This window comes from Tachypleus tridentatus, chromosome 1, assembly GCF_004210375.1.
Source record: "Tachypleus tridentatus isolate NWPU-2018 chromosome 1, ASM421037v1, whole genome shotgun sequence".
Taxonomy (NCBI): domain Eukaryota; kingdom Metazoa; phylum Arthropoda; class Merostomata; order Xiphosura; family Limulidae; genus Tachypleus; species Tachypleus tridentatus.
Window position 1 is genome coordinate 93,938,440 of NC_134825.1, and position 17,336 is coordinate 93,955,775.

At 29.6% G+C, this 17,336-nt stretch overlaps 1 protein-coding gene across 1 annotated transcript in view; it reads right to left on the reverse strand.

Annotated features, from left to right (window-relative positions):
- Positions 1-555: 555 nt before the first annotated feature.
- Positions 556-17,336, reverse strand: part of LOC143255761 (transforming growth factor-beta-induced protein ig-h3-like) — a 47,969-nt gene continuing 31,188 nt past the window's right edge. The window contains exons 9-12 of the mRNA XM_076511942.1: positions 15,373-15,542; positions 5,218-5,354; positions 4,704-4,866; positions 556-3,216 (exon numbers count right to left, since the gene is read on the reverse strand). Coding sequence (XP_076368057.1) covers positions 2,998-3,216; positions 4,704-4,866; positions 5,218-5,354; positions 15,373-15,542 — 689 coding nt within the window. The 3' untranslated portion in view covers positions 556-2,997. The remainder of the gene's footprint in view (positions 3,217-4,703; positions 4,867-5,217; positions 5,355-15,372; positions 15,543-17,336) is intronic.

A 17,336-nucleotide genomic window follows, 5' to 3' on the forward strand; every position in this document is an offset into this window, starting at 1 on the left:
CCTGGTCATGCTTGGTCATTTATAAAGTTAAAAGTTGGATTTTACATATGTAGTTGACACACCACGGATAACCCATTAAGAAACTTTGTGCTTAATAACGAACAAAATAAAGGGTGAAGAAAGAAAAAAAACAGAGACAAGTGATTGTTAAATTGTTGTCCTAAAGGCCACTTTTGTTTTGTGATAAATTATTAGTAAGAATTTGATAATACTATAAAATAATTTCATGAATATCTTATTATTAACCTAAATTTTTTCACTATTAAATATTTTACTTAATTGTAAAAAATAATTTTGTTCTATCTTGCTAAATGTTTTGTTTATATTTTTCCAACCCTGAAAGTCTGAATAAAAAAAGATGATGCATCATTACATACTGGCACTAAGTTAGTGGTAAAAATTCTTAACAAGATGTATTTTCAGGGCAGGTTAAAGCAAAATTTGCAACTAATAACTACTAACTAAAAAAATACAACCTCTATCTTTCTCTGTTAAACAGTAGTGTGCAAACAAGCAGATACTGGCTAGAGTGTTTAACTTTGGAAAAATAAAATGTAATGCAACAAACGTATTTATTACTTAAAAGGATACATCTCAAAACACTGTAACTCAATTAGATATTTCACATTTGTTTGTTGTTTTTTCCACATGTCAATGTTACATGTAAAACACGGAAAAGTTAGTGAAGGAAAGGTCCTCTAACACTTCACAAAATGCTATTAACTGCATGGCAACTCTGTTAAAATTTAACTAAATTGCTGACTTGTTATTGTTTTTTTCATATTTTATGAAGACCTTTTTACATCAAGGTGAAAAGAAAGATTAGTCTTGTAATTCAACATTTACAAAGATAAAGAAACCATGACATAGCAATTACCACAATGTTTGGTTCATAGAATGAAGTATGTATAAAATATCATTCAGAAAGTATACAACACATCAGCATTACAAAATACCAAGTGTTACAATTTCATAATTTTCTAAGCTAAACATTCTAGTTATCTATCTATATATATATATATATATTTATACATATGCAGGTAATATCAACAACAGCCTAATAACTCCCAGTAAATAGGCAGAAGCACAACATGATAAGAATGCCTATACTTCTGCTTTTGTATTAGTTTCAACTTAGAATGTACTGACTATCAGTACAAAGCTAGCCATGGCTAGAATGAAGCACTACAATAAAACAAGATGCATTAAAAAATTAGAAATGAAAAGAGAAAAGCTTTATGGAGGTTAATAATGATAAACCTTTTTTTTTTCCCACAACGTTTAATAACTTGTCTTATTCTCAAAACAATGAAGGTTCTAACTGTCAAATGGCAACAGATAACAGGCTTTTGGTGATTTTATAATTGACTGAACACCAAAGACACCTTGCTGCAAATAATCAGAAGGTTAAAGCAAAAATCAGAAGTAAATTCTCAAAACCAACATATGATGTTCTTCAGATAGATTTAAATTATATAAATATTTGGAAATATGCTTTGGAAACTCTAGACATCTGAGATCACAATTAATACACATTTCAACAGGAAAGGATAAATTATTATATAACTGAGAGATTTAATTTGCCAAAGGTGCAAATACTGGGTTTAGCCAATATCAAACTGTTCACTTAATAATTCATTTTTACAATGTATCTTATCATATTAACTTTATTTTTTACCATACACAGAAGTGAACTGTTTCATAAAAATAGTATATTTTTTTTCAGTAAAATTATTACAGCTTGTATATTATAATGGACCAATTACATGTTTTAAACACTTCACATAATTTTAATTACAAAACAGTATTTAGTTAATTACATCACTACTAAATTTTTCAAGCTGCTCTTTAGATATGTTGCATTTTAATTTTATCATGTCAAAATGCAATTAATAGCAATCATTTGCACATTTACATGTGTTTTAGATACAGAAGTCATATTTTAAGTAGAAATATTTATGAATACTTACAGTCTAGTTATTATGCATTGATGTTAATTATACATTGTGTGCATTAAAATACAGAGAAAATTCCATAAGAATTTCAAATTATTAAACTTCCAATATTTTCTGTGTAGTTAAACACACATTAGAAAATCTAATAAAAATTATTCAAGACACTGAACTTAGCAAAGAAGTACTATGCAAACACAGTGTTTCCTAACTTTTAGAAGAAATCTGTAATCAACTGCCTATATAATTGAGAAAAAAAAAAGAATCAGAAACACATTTTCTCAGTATGAATGCCAGGTTACCACAACAAAGTACTTTTACCCCAGAAAAATAAAACACAAATAGTCAAATACTACTGATAAAGTTTGAGGTTACCATGAATTTAAAAAAAACAACAACTATTGGTTTATCAATATTATTGTAAAAAAATCTGTTCAAGGAGGTAAATGTTCTATTGTTACAATATTCTATCTAAAATTTTGATCAAATAATGTCAGAACACATAGAATACAATGAAGATAAATCATGAGAAAAATTATTGGACACTATGTCACTTACAATATAAAACATGGCATACTTGCCAATTAAATGAAAGAATCTGTCTGTGATTAATTTTAATGCATTTAAACCAAACATACATAGTGAGTAACGAAGCAAGTAACATGCTTCACTTTTTTGTAAATTAATATTACAATAATAATGATTAATTGAAACATGTTAAGCACATTTGAGAAAAATCCAAAAGCTTGAAGAATTTGTATAATACAGTTCTTCAGCTTCTGCTACAGAGTATAAGAGAGAGAGAAAGTTGACTTTTGTGACTACATAAGATGCTCTAAATATGTATTATTCATGTGTTTTCTGGACATCACACAATATTATAAAGTAATTTAATAACACTAATAAAAGCCAAGCAGTCAATTTTAAATGAATAAAGATGAGAAAATCATTTTGTTTTTCTTATGTTAAAAGATAACTTTTTAAACATTTTTGTTCATTCACAGTAATTTTGTAAAAACATCAGTGACACAAAATATACTGTAGATTAGGAAAATTGGATAAAACGTGATATTTTATGGATTACTCCATTTCGTGCTGCTAGGTCTTTCTCTGTCACCTCTGCTTGATTTGCCACAGTTAGAGATCCTGATTCTTCTTCTCGAATTGTAATAAAATGGTCACTCCAAGTGTTGTATTGATAAAACAGAAGAGGTTCCAAACCACCACTAATGATCAGGTCAGACACAAAATGATTTTTCAGAATCTGGAACATGATAAAAGGTGCTATTTCAAAGAGGCTTTTATAATTCAAAATAAAACATAAAACATAATGGTTAACTTTCCAAGAATCTAAGACTGAGATAACAGTTTTTGTTTCATTCATTATTGACTTTACCCACTATTTTCATATAAAACCTTAAAAACATGCAATTTTTTAAAAAGACTAAGCTAATTACACATTATTTAGCAACACCTACTAATGCTCAAGGCTTACAATAGTTTAAAAATACATTTTTATTAAACTGATATTATAAAAGTGAAACAAGCAGTGATATTTCTGCTGGTAGGTCAGCAGAAAATCTCCAGGCTTATAACAGTAAAATTCAAGGTTCAATTCTCTACTGTGGAGAGAGTGCAGATAGCTATTTGTATAACTTTGAGCTAAAACACAAGAGCAATAACCAGCAGTGACATTTTTATATTAATATAAAGGCCTCTTTGTACTTTGTGTACCATTTTAAATCAAAACCACTCTGTATAAAACATGTCTAAGCTTTAGTGTGTTCATTAAAATGTAATTTAAAAGTATATTTTAGAGCATAAAAAATTAATTCATTTTGTACAAATAACTTTTTGCCAACTGTAGACTATGAACTTCATTATCTTGGAACTGAGACAAGTCACTACATGAGATGTATTATAGAATGATTACTTGCAGAAAGGAGTCCAGATTGTGACCTCTCAGTTTGTATTATAAAAGCAATAATGTGTAATATTTGCTGCAAAAAAAAAAAGAGTTACATTAATAATCTCAGGGTACTAATAAAAACAGTTATCAGATAGTAAAAAATATATTGTAATACAGTAGCAATAAATTTTTAAAGGAAAAGTTAACTATTTCTATGATCAAAACAGTTTCAAGGATTGTACATTAATGTTCTATATACAATCACACAGAAACATCTTCATGCACAACTTGATAAAGATTTTAAACTTATTTTCAACAGATGACCATGTCTCAACAGTCAAGCAAAATTTTAATATAATGCTAATTCAAAATCAATCAGCACATCATTGCAGATCTAAGCAATTCTCCTCATGAAAAACAAATAACCTTCTTTAGTATGTGATAGTATGGTCTACTTTTTATTTACTCTCTTGCATAGTTTTGGCAGAACATACATAAATATTTTTTTTCTTTAACAAGTATTTTTCACATATGTAATAAATTATGTACAAAATAAATAGTTATCCTGGTAAAAACCTAGTCTACTTTAATACCTGCTTACAAATCAAAGTTAAAATTTTCAATTTCTATTAGATTTGTATACTTTTAATCAGGATCTATATCATGTATGACATAAACCCCCTTTTCCTTCATTTGGATTTACATTTATTCTGTTTTAGTTTAATAAAGTATTTTTCATCATGGTAAACATAATATTAACAAAACTAATTTATTTTGGATTCTGTCATTATGCAAAATTTTTTCTTTATTTCATTGAATGCATGTAATAGAAGTTGTAATACCATTTCAAGGATTTCTGGTTCAGCTTGTAGTCTTTCAATTAGTCCAGGTGCTAGTTTTTCAAAACTGGAATCCTCAGGAACAAAAACAGTAGTAATAGTATTTGGATCATCTAACACCTCGAGTAGGCTAGAATTTGTACTGTTCAACAAACTAGTAAAGATACTAGAGAAAAACAACATGATGTTCAAACATACATTATTAGAAATCATAAATATTCTTTATTTACCTAATATTTGGTAAATTCATTTCAGCTTTATTAACTAAAATTATCTCCCACATAACATAATAAATAATAAATAACTTTCATTAATTATTAATGAAAATATAAATAAATTATCATTAAATAAACACTATGAAGATCTTTAACCTTCAATACAATTCTTATATAATTATTGTACCATTCAGAGTAATTGGTTAAATTACATCATTACAAAAAAAGAATTTACTGTTGTTATGATACAAAATATATACAACCAATACACAAGAATGATTATGTTAATGTAGCTTACAAACCTGACATTGGATTGTGACAGAAGAAGTGTGCCAACAGTGTTTTTTGTTGGAAGCAAAACACGGTCAATTACGTGTATGACTCCATTCCTTGCTTCATGGTCAGGATCAGTAATAATAGCAAGCCCCACACTGAGCCGCTAAAGTGAAAAGAGCAATTTTAACAAGAGGAAGATATCATTATATGAAACATTGTTAGCATTTGAGTGTGAAAGTTACTTAACAAATGTGTAAGAAATTTAGTTAAGCATGTTTGGTAGTTGTCAACTATGTTCACTGATGTCCAGCAATAATACAACTTTAGGACTATTAAACAAAGAATAAGTTGTACTTGGATAATAAACAAAAACAACTAATCCATGTGCAGTTTGAAACAAAAACCTTTTACTAACAAAAACATTGTGTTTTGTTACCTACGTTGACTTAATTTCTTTTCCTGGTAACTGGGATTAATAAGAGGAAAGCCTAGAGAAATGAAGAGAGAGTAAGAACTGTGGAAATACTTTGCATACATTCCTGAGTGAAACAAGGAAAACTAGGTACTCCACATTCCACAAATCCTGCAGGCTACATATTTAAACCTATGTTCTACAAAGAATGTTAAGCTGAGCCAAATGTGAACATACAGTTAATTACTAACAATAAATAGCAGATATGTGTGATGTGGAAATTTAGTGTAGGAAATGACACATTGACAAGTTATAGTTAAGGTGACTTAATTTAACATTTTCTTGAAGTGCTAAAACCTTTTTCAATTATTTTAGCTAGGCCCCTCCAAAAACAGGCACCATGCACACAAGTGCAAAAAAAAGAAATAAACAGATAAATCTATATTACTACATCTAAGGCTGTCAAACATTGCTACTTTGAATGATATGTTAATGTAATGCCCTGTCAGGCCAGAAGTTAGCTATATGGTTTGACTAAATTAACCAAGTAAATTTACTGACCACAATATTGAACATTATAAACTTTGAATCTGACAGATGTAAAAAGCATGATAAAGTTAATGATGGTTCTGTTGAAGAATATATATACATATAATAACAGTGGAATGCAAGAGTGTAACATAAATATATATATATTTGAAAGTTTGATTCAGTATGTTTTGTTGTATGGAATGAAAACTTGAGATTGTAATGTTAACAAAAAGGTAAACATAATGTTAAAGGATAACAGGGAATCTTTTGATCTCCATCTATGCCTTTCTGTCCACTAAACTAAACATAAAAAAAAAACAGCCATTATCATCCAAATATTCATCAATTGAAGTATTTTAGGAGTTTTGGGGAGAATAAAATAACAAATGCTTTAGTGGATGAAAAATATAAGAAAGAAATGTATATGTTAAACAAACATTGCAATACATACCAAGCTGCAGTATAAACCAGCAGTTTGTTTTGTCTACATAAATAGATGTGATTGTAGTATAAAGAAAGGCTACAGAAAGTTTTTACTATTGGTGCTAACTAAACCTTGCTGGAACTTTGATCAGATGGAAGTTGAGAAAAAATATATGCCAATTAACAGTTTTCAAACATAACCAGTTAACAATTAGTTTTAATTTTGGATTGATAAGACAAAGGAATTAACAAATTAGACAGAGGATGTATTTGAGAATTAAGTATGTAAAGCGAGTTGAATCCTCATATGGTCACATAAAAATGTAGATAAAAAGTAAAGTTTTGGACCAAAAATCAGTTCTCTGACAAATAATCCATGGCTCCAGAATCATAGCTGAATATATTGTATTAAAGTATTGCATGTGTTTGAATTTCAGTCTTTCAGGCAACACTTCATTCTAACCATAAAGTTCCTCGATCTGGTGACTAGTGTGTTTCACTTTCAACTGCATATTTGTATTTAAATATTTTTATAACTGATGCTAAAGTCAAATTTAAATAACCAACCTGCATGGCTTCCCATAACAAAATGGTGCAGTTGACAGAATTTTTTGGGTAACCAACAACAGGTTGGTGAGAATAAAGAAGCAGAACTAAGTAGTTTAGGTAGTGTAAACTGACATAAAAAGTCAAGTCTATGACAGAAGAGGGTGCTTAATGACAAAATGATAGAAGAAATGATACTAATTTTTAAGCTGCAGCACATCCATGCAGCACTACACATTTCACCACCACTTTACCATTATTTTGTGATTAGTTTGATGAGGATATCAAGAGCTTTATAGATTCAGCAAATGAAGCTGCTAGAATTTCAGGGTGAACAGATGCTCAAATAGCAGATATTCAAGATTAAGAATGGCAGGAAAAATTAAATGTTACATTAGAGCTTATGAAAAAGTACATGAAATTGCAGAATTTCAGTATTTAATGCACAGGTTAGTGCAGGAATATAGAAAATGAGAAATACCTAACACAATTTAGATGCAAATACTCCATTTAACTCAACAGAGTTTTAGAGTCTTTGGCCATAAATAACAGAAGATAGGCAACAGATTGCATAGGGCATTTAGATATCCCAAAGAGCTTAATACAGAGGATGCTTTGAAGTCAGACTATGAGCAAGGTCTGATCAGTAACAAAACCAGAAGTGTAAATAAAGCTGATACACCTGATGTGACTATTAGATTTAATAAAGGTAATATAGGCAAAATAAGCAGAATAAGCCTGAGAGTTTGAAATGTTTTAACTGAAGTAAGTTTAAGCATACGATAAAATATTGCTGTGAGAAATGAAATGAACAGATAGCATACTTTAACTGTGAAAATGAAAGAGCATACAGCTAGAAATTGCAGACACCCACCAAAAAAGGAGAATGGAAAAGCCCCATATGCTGCAACATTTTGAGGAAAGTTCACAAAAAATAACAGAAAGCCAGCATTTAATAGAGAATGAAAAAACAAGTAATTTCAGCCAGAATTACAAAGCAAAAGTAAAATTAGTTTCAGCAGTTTGAATAAGTTATTAAGCATTCATAGTATTAATGACATCTCACCAGTAGTTTTAGTATAAATAGGGGATATAGCATATCAGTTATTGGTTTATATATGTCCATGATCTTCTCTGTTAAATTCAAAGCTGGTAAATAAAAACTTGAAATAGTTATATAACTCTGGAAAGGAAGTTTCTAGAGTTATTTTATATTCCATAAAAGGACATCCTGTTAAAATGGTAGTAGGACAGTATACAGATAAAAGTAGGGGACTTAGAGACAGAACACATACTTTACACCTGTAAGCATAAAGATTTATAAGCAGATGGTATTATAGGACAGGATTTCTTAAAGGTGTTAATGACATTGAAATGCCTCTTACAGGAAGTAAGCTGTGCATAGAAACAGAGATATTAACTTTTGAAGAGCTTGTACCTTTAGACTTACATTCAAAAGTAGAGATAGATTGAAATAAATAATATCTTCTTGCTAACTAAAATTAACTAATATTCAAATGCTACATACTAACATGCATTAGCATGACCAAGAAACCAGAGTCAAAACATAAAAGCTCTGATACTCCTAAACATAGAGATAATTGACAAAGTTGGCATGGTAGGAACACAAACTGTTTCAAGAGAAATCCAGTTAGAGAAAATAAAAGTCCAAACCCTACCAAAAGTGTTAATGATAGCAGTAATTCATTATAAAATATTTTTTTTTAAAATAAGGTAAGTGAAATAAAGTAAGACAAAATAAAATAGGAAAATAATTATTCAAATTCTTCAAATTACTCAACGTTTGTACTTAATATAAGCAACAGAGAATTACAGCAAGTGTTTGAGAGAAATAGTACATGTAAGGTTACTTAAAGTAACTGAAGTATCTGCAAGAAGTCTGTTCACTGCTGAAGCAAAAGTAGATAATTTTAAGAAAATGAAGTGTTAATTAAGTCTATAGAAATAGAAGAAGCAGGAGTGTATATAACTGCTTATATTAGTAAAGTGCCCAAGAGAGACACTATGCTAATACTACCTAAGCATATAGTAGATAGGATAGTATAATGTAGAAAATAAAAAACAGTCACAAAAAGCAATACAGATTGAGATTCTATCTTATAAGATTAGAAATAGAGCATACGAAATAGACACTAAAATTATTCGAGGAATACAGACATATATTTAATGGAGAAAATTATTCTAATGGCTTTACAAGTACAGTTAAACATAAGACAGCATTAAAATGGCAGTAGGCCTATAGCTCAAAGATCCTATAGAGTGCCAGAGAAGTAGAGGGTGAAATTAAAAGAATGTATAAAAAAGATTATTGAACAAGGACTAAAAGAAGACACTAGTAATCTATGTGGATCTCCAGTTGTATTAGTTTAAAAAAAGGATGGTCATTTAGGTTTCTATTTGGATTTTTGCTTATGAACTTACAAGGTGAATATTAAAAGGAAGAAACAAAATAAGACAAAGCTAAAAAGTGCTTTTATATTACCTTAAGATAAATATCAGTTTAACAGAATGCCTTTTGTCTTATGCAATGCCTTTTTGACATCTAAAAGATTAATGGATGTCAAGCTATCAGAATTACAAGATTCAGAATGACATTTAGATGACATCATAGTGCTCACAGCAAGTTTTAATGAATACTTAGAAAAGAGATGTATTTGATAGATTACAGAGAGCAATTTTAAGAAGAGGTGCTTCAGGTTTTGCTGTAAGTGCAGTATTATCTTGACTACATAAAAACAGAAAAGAATATCCTATAACTTATCAGAGTAGATGATTCAGAAAAATTTAAATGAATTATTTGATAACAGAGCAAGAATGTTTAGCTGTAGTGCATAGAATTAAAACTTTTCATGTATTTATTATTATTACAGATCACGTACTGTTAACGTAGTTAATAACATTAAAGGACCTAAAATCACCTAGATTAGCAAGATGTAATTATTATTGCAATATTATAATTTTGAAGAAATACATAGTCCAGGTAGAAAATATTTTAATGTTGATACCTTAAGTAGAATTAAAATTAAAAATAAATGAAACAAAGAAAAGCAGAACATTAACAAATTATTAAGAGAGATAAGGCTAGAAAATGAGGATGACTTAGAAGTAATTGTATTTGAATCACGTGATTAATAAACAAAATAAAGATGAATTAGTGGATATATTAAGAAACACAGTAATAAAAGAAGATACAGAATACACAAAAGACTCAGATGTATTATGCCAAAAAGTCAATAACTGTTTGTTTTTTTTAATTTTACACAAAGCTACATGAGAGCTATTTGTGATAGCCGTCCCTAATTTAGCAATGTAAGGCTAAAGAGAGAAGGCAGCTAGTCATCGTCACCCAATGTCAACTTTACCAATGAATAGTGGGATTGACTGTCACATTATAAAGCCCCATGGCTGAAAGGATGAGCATGTTTGGTGTGATGGGAATTCAAACACATGATCCTCAGATTATGAGTCAAGATCCCTAACCACCTGGCCATGCAGGGCCAAATTTGATAATAACAGACCATTATTCTACCACATAGTTTGAAGACTAAGACTATGACTGTATCATTGCATACCCTTTGCAGCTCATTTTACTTTTCCAAAAACTCTCAGTAGAATAATCACAGGCAGTCTTACCTATTTGGCAAAATGGGCAATTGCCTGAGGCTCTACACATGAAAGGGCCCCCAATGCTATTCTTTTGATCTACTTTTGAGTTTTCTCATCATTATGTGACCCCATTTACTGAATTGTGTCCATTACTCCAAATAACCACCTCTGAGAATAAGTAAAACGTTCTTTTGGCTGAATATGTAAAACAATATTAAAGACTATTGTAAATTATATATCAGGAATGCACCTATATAAAAAATGTCAAATTTAACTATGCCTTTTCAGTTAATAGCTGTGGATATTTTAGGCCAATTGCCTACAATCTCTGCAGGATATAAATATGTATTAGTTGTTGCAGACAATCTGATTAGGTTTCCTAAAGCAATATGCTTATCACATCAGAAAGCAGAAATGATCATCAACGCATTCATAAAACAGACAGTAGCTAGACACAGCATAACTCAATATTTACTGACAAACAGAGTTACCAACTTTATTAATGAGAGCAACTTGTGAATTACCAAGTGTTACAAAAATAGAGACCATAGTTTATGAACCAGCCACTAATGAATTAGTAGAAATATTTAATAGAACTTATCTAGACATAATATTACAATATTGTAAAAATATTTGAAGACATTGGATGAACAAATTTCTTTCTTATTGTTAGAATACAGAAGTCTTAAAAATGAATATATCAAAGAGAGTCCATTTTTTTCATTATATATACATAGTATATATACAAGATATATATTACTAAACATGAATACTATAATTGCATAAATTAGTAGTAGACATATTCTCAGGTATTCCAGGTGCTTTGTGAAAAATATAAGTATTGTTCCAGTAAAACCAAACTGGATATAGTATTTATTGAAGAAGAAAATTAAATTTTGTTTGATGATAATTGTTGAAGATATTCAATGACCACAGCATGGCAGATTGATAACTTGTTTCTGAGACAAATTAATAACGTTCAGGGACTAATATAAAATTATAAGGTTATCAAAATGAGATAAGTGAACTGTTACTAGAATTAAATGACATAAAAGATAGCATATTCGTATCATTTGAGTGATATAAAGAAAAATATCATTTAATTGATGCATGTGAAAGTACTTTAAAAATCATACTCACAATAGTTGATTTAAGAGAATTAAACAAACAGGTTGATCAAAAGACACAAACTTCTAAAGAATTGATTTATTTGACAGGTCAAGAGACAACTATTATGAATTTTTTTAATCAAACAATTGAATTCCATGAAAAGGAAATAAGGAAAGTATTAAGAGCATTGAAAACTAACATCTCAGCTAACCTAGCTAGGAGTGTATTAGAAAAATTTGAATTAAAATCCCAAAGGACACTTTGATTAAATATGTTACAACGATACTTGAAAGACATTCTGAAGTTATTAAAGCAAAAGGTGGACACAAAATATTAACTATTTGCTAAATTCAAGCACTTCCACTGAGTTTCTGTTATACTAAGTGTGAAAGTTAATCAAATTTGGATGTTTCACTTTTGATTTACCTTCCATTGTTTTTTCAAAAGTAGCCAGAAATCTAGTTTTTGACTTTGTCCTAACAATTTTGCACAGTACTATAAATTTATTTATATCCATGTATGCAGTTCATAAGCCACCAATGTTAGGAACTTTACAGTTAGAATAATGGATTGGGTCAGCTTGTTTTGTTTTGAATTTCGCACAAAACTACATGAACTACAAAACCACAAAACTACTATTTGCACTAGCCGTCCATAATTTTGCAGTGTAAAACTAGAGGGAAGGCAGCTACTCATCACCTCCCACTGTCAACTCTTGGGCTACTCCTTTACCAACGAATAGTGGGATTGACTATAACATTGGCATGGCTTAAAGAGTGAGTTTCTAGTTTAAAGGAGTCAAATTCTTCATCCTAAGCAACTGATCTTTAATCAAACCTTCAATAATATTCATTAAATATCTCATTATAGCAAATAGAATATTGATAAAAACATTAAGTGAGATGTGCTTAGACATAATTTATGAGTTTTACTTAATATTATACACATTTTACTTAAATATATATATAAAAACGGCTGCTTTGGGTTGAGAAAATTTTTATGTAGAGGAGCGAACAATGTTTCAACCTTCTTTGGTCATTGTCAGGTTCACAAAGAAAGAAAATGGTAACTGATCAATAGCTGACCACAGGTTTGAAGGGTGTTGTGTAACTGAGTGTAGGAATTAGAGGGTGTGCTTTAGATGTTAGGAAAATATAGGAAAATAAGAAAATAGGAATATTCTACCTTTCCTAGACAATGCAACTTGTCACTCAAAAGTTCAACTTTCAAATGTTCATTTAGTTTTTCTACTTCCATGTACATCAATTCTACAGCCACTAGATAATAAAATTATAGAGTGTATAAAACTGAAATACAGAAAACTGATGCTTCAGCATATTATTGCAAACATGGACGAGTTTAAGAGAGCATCTGAAATGACCATGAAAACTTATGTGTTAGATGCAATTTCAATTTTAAGTCATTCAATCAAATGCATAAAAGATGAATGCATAATAAAGTGCTTTCAAAACTGTAGATTTATTCTTGATAATGGCAGAGATTGTCTATGGGATAATGGCAGAAGTTGTTTGTTATGACGATTCTAGTAAAATCCAAACTGTAATTGAGAAGATTGATGCAGATGATTCTGTGAACGCAAAAAGTTTTTTGAACATTGATGAAAATGTTTCAACAGAAACTGATGAAATTGATTTAAAATCTATAATAAAATCACAAAATGGTAACAGTGTGAGAGATTCAGAAGATGAATAAAATGGAAAAGATAGTGAGGAAATAGAAATTCCTACTTCATCATAAGTGTTAAGTTATATTAACACTATCAAATTATATGCTAAAATGAAGGGAGAAAATGAACTTCATGAAAAGGTCATAGAATTGGCATTCTCTTTTAACTGCATGAGAAAGCTAATTAAAAAAGTGAAAGAGTTGAAATTGGACACTTTTTCAAATAAATTTTATTAAGATTTTGTGTACTTATGTATATTTTGAATGTCTGTTTTTGTTCTTATTCTAATAAATATAGCATAAACAGAATAATAACTTTATTCACAAACGTCTCTTCCCTTGAGTCAAGCAAGTATAACGTTCCATTCAAAAATTATACATAATTAAGGAAATTCATGTTCACTATGTCTAACCCAGAAAACCTGCTTAACCCAGAAATTTTACTTGGTCCTGTGCAATTCTGCCTTAGACAGGTTTTACTGTATCAATATATGTTTCATTAAATGTGATAACTGCCCATCTTGTTTTTCTTTATCTTCTTTTAGTATGCAGTTATTATAGTGTACTAATGTGCATATGATAACAATTGTACAAATGTACATCTTATGAAGAGTTCTGTATTTTGTTTGTTACAATTAAAGGGTTTGTTTTATTCAGTATTTCTAACATTAAAGGATATATTTCATTTTATTATCATTTTATCATATATAGGTTTATTTTATACTTTTTTGAAATGTAATGTTTATATACAGGTTTGCTGCATTTTAATTGTTTATTGTGTAACTGTGCAAGTATTTTGTATGGGTGACAGTAAGTTACATCAGTTTCTTAACTGATATGCAAAATGCTTTAACTGGCTTTCAAATTTTAATGTCAGGGATGACCAGTTTAGCTTCAGGATAAAGGAAGGAAAAAGCGTAGTGTGCAGACATTTTATGTTTCCTACTCCTTTACTTAATATGAAAAATGTTAAGAATTTCTCTATATACTGTGTACACATTCTTAATGAAAAATGTTAGTCAATCAAGCCATTAACTTGAATTAGTTCTACTATCTATGGAACAAGGTCATCTAATTAGGATGTCACATGTATTTTTGACAGAATAGTAATGTTTTACACTGGCAAGCCAAATGATGCCCAAGGATACAACATATTTCATTTTGAAGTGAAAATGACTGTTAATCATGTGGGTAGTGTTTGTAAACTGGAAAGAATAGCATTGTTATTCCTCTTGTGTATTTTATTCCATGTTTAGTAAGACTAGGGAGTATTTTAACAAAATTATAAATTATAATTGCCTTGATTAATATTCTAAATTTAAAAGAAAGATGATTACAGATAGATATAATAGCTCTCCAGTACCAGTACTCCTAAAAATAGACTTGTTTTTAAATCTTACTAGTTGTTTGTTTAAGTGAAGATTACTTCATTATATTTAACTTGTGCTCAGTCACTTTTTATGTATAATATTCAGTCAAGATTAAGTTACTACCTAATTACTCTGAGAATATCATACTGGAAATTCTTTGGCCTAGTATTTTATATACTAAGATTCTGTATAAATGTTTATAAGTGTGTCCATATTTATATCTCATTTATATATCACAAAATAAATATACTAATTGAGATTCAGATTACTTAGTAAAATACTCATGAGAAAACATTATGATTAAAAATTTCTGAAATTTTTCTTGTTAAAATGTAACAAAATGCTTTTTATACCTGAAAACAAAATCTCCCTAAGTAAATTTAATAAATTTCACAAACAGAATTATATAAACACACACACACATATATATACAGTATCTTGTCAAGCAAACAGTTAAATTCATAAAGCATCATTACCTTTCTGTGGAGTTTGACATACAAAAAAGACTCCTCTGCTACCCCACTAAGTATAAGCCCATCCACAAGGGAGCCTGTTGGATGACTACCTAAAGCAATATGCATCTCCAAGATCCTCCTTTTAAAACCTGGATTATTTGCTGATTGGTTGAAAATGCTTGGTTGTAATTCTAGGAAAATAAACAACACAAAAGCAACAAAGTAAAAAGGTATTCTTGAAAAAAACTATATTTTCCCCTGTGTTATGGTGAAGTTAATTATATCACACTTATAATTAACATAATTCCTACTTTAATATCTTTTAAGCATATAACTAAAATGCTAAATAATAAATATTTTTTTCAAGTAACTCTTGGCTAAATTATGACCTTTATTTCAAATTTGAAGAAGTTACACAAATGAAATGATTCATGTTGTTAAAATTACTAGATACATAAAAATCTGGCTCTGAGAAGGAAGCTCAGTTTAGATTGGCAAGGATTTTATTAATACGTAAAAAGTTTAGAAACAAACAGTTACCACAAAATAAAATAGCTATGTACTAAATACTTGTCTGTTTACTTTTTATAAAATGATATACATAGGTTACTAGTATTCTAAAGTATTATAAATTTTGCATATAATGATAATAAAATAAGTAGTCACATACTGAGAAGATTCTTTTGCTCCATCAAATGATGACAAAATTACAGTTATTGCTACAACTAGGTAAGCACTACTGCAATGTTCAAATAACATTCCTAAATGTGTACATGTACTCTTGTATATAGCACCTGTAGATGATGTCTTTCATTACCTGTGGACATCTGGTCCACTCAGGCTTCAATAGGTCTCACACTTAAATCACAATTTTGTTGTGTTCTCTTCATCATTATGGTGGTCCATATCTATTCTGGAACCTAGCAACATTTCTCCTATTGCTGCATGGTTGTTATAACAAACAGATCCTGAATCCAGTAGTAGATAAATGGGGTGAGACTGTAAACTCTGGGACTTAAACAAGTATCCAGAACTGTATCAGCCACTGTATAAATACTGATCTTGATTCACCAATCCCTTAAAATTCATTAACAGTAACATCTTGTTACCCTTTTTGATGCCTTTCAGAGATCAGTCAGTCTAGTTAGAGACAAGTACAAAGTAATAACACACAGTTGTTGTTTCTTGCAACTGGTACACAGCCAACATATCATGCACTGTAACTGTGCATTGTATTGAATTGTTGAGAAAACTGCGTTTTTCACGAATATTTTAACCTCCAAGCCTGAATAGTATTTAGACACAAACAAGGAGAACACTGGGTACATCAAGCTTAAGTTTAGCATGAAACCTGTTGTTATTAATTTCTCACACTTGCAAAGGATTCAGTTCAACCTAATTGAAATGTTCTTAATTATTACTAGCAAAATGACAGGTCAAATCATGTGTTTTGAATATCATAGCATGAATCTAAGTCACATTCTTATATTTTGCAGGAAATCTTATTAGTTACAAAGCATTTCAGTGCCAAAACTGAAATATTTTCTCTTCAACATTAATGTAAATATCTGGCTCAATGTATCTTCAAATGTTGCTTCAAGCTACACCACAGTTAACCTCATTTTAAAATCTAGTTGAGTTTTAGTGATTGATCCTTTGTGTTATACAGTACTCGTAAATGATTTGTGGAACATTCCATACACGTATATAATACCATACACATATACTTAGTAATACTTATGTTGCTTTAAACACTCATTTCTACAATTTTTATCATCACATACAACACTAGCTGTAGCCCGGTTGCCTCTGGCATAATTCACCATTACTACTAACCAACTCAGGTTACTCCAATAAGTAACAATGAAGTGGTTATAATGCTATAATGTGTTGCCTTCAAACTTTGAGCCTTTAAACTCAACTTATTTTCTAGCATCAAGAAATAAGTAATGTGGCAGAAGTCAACTGAAACAAAAATTCTCTTA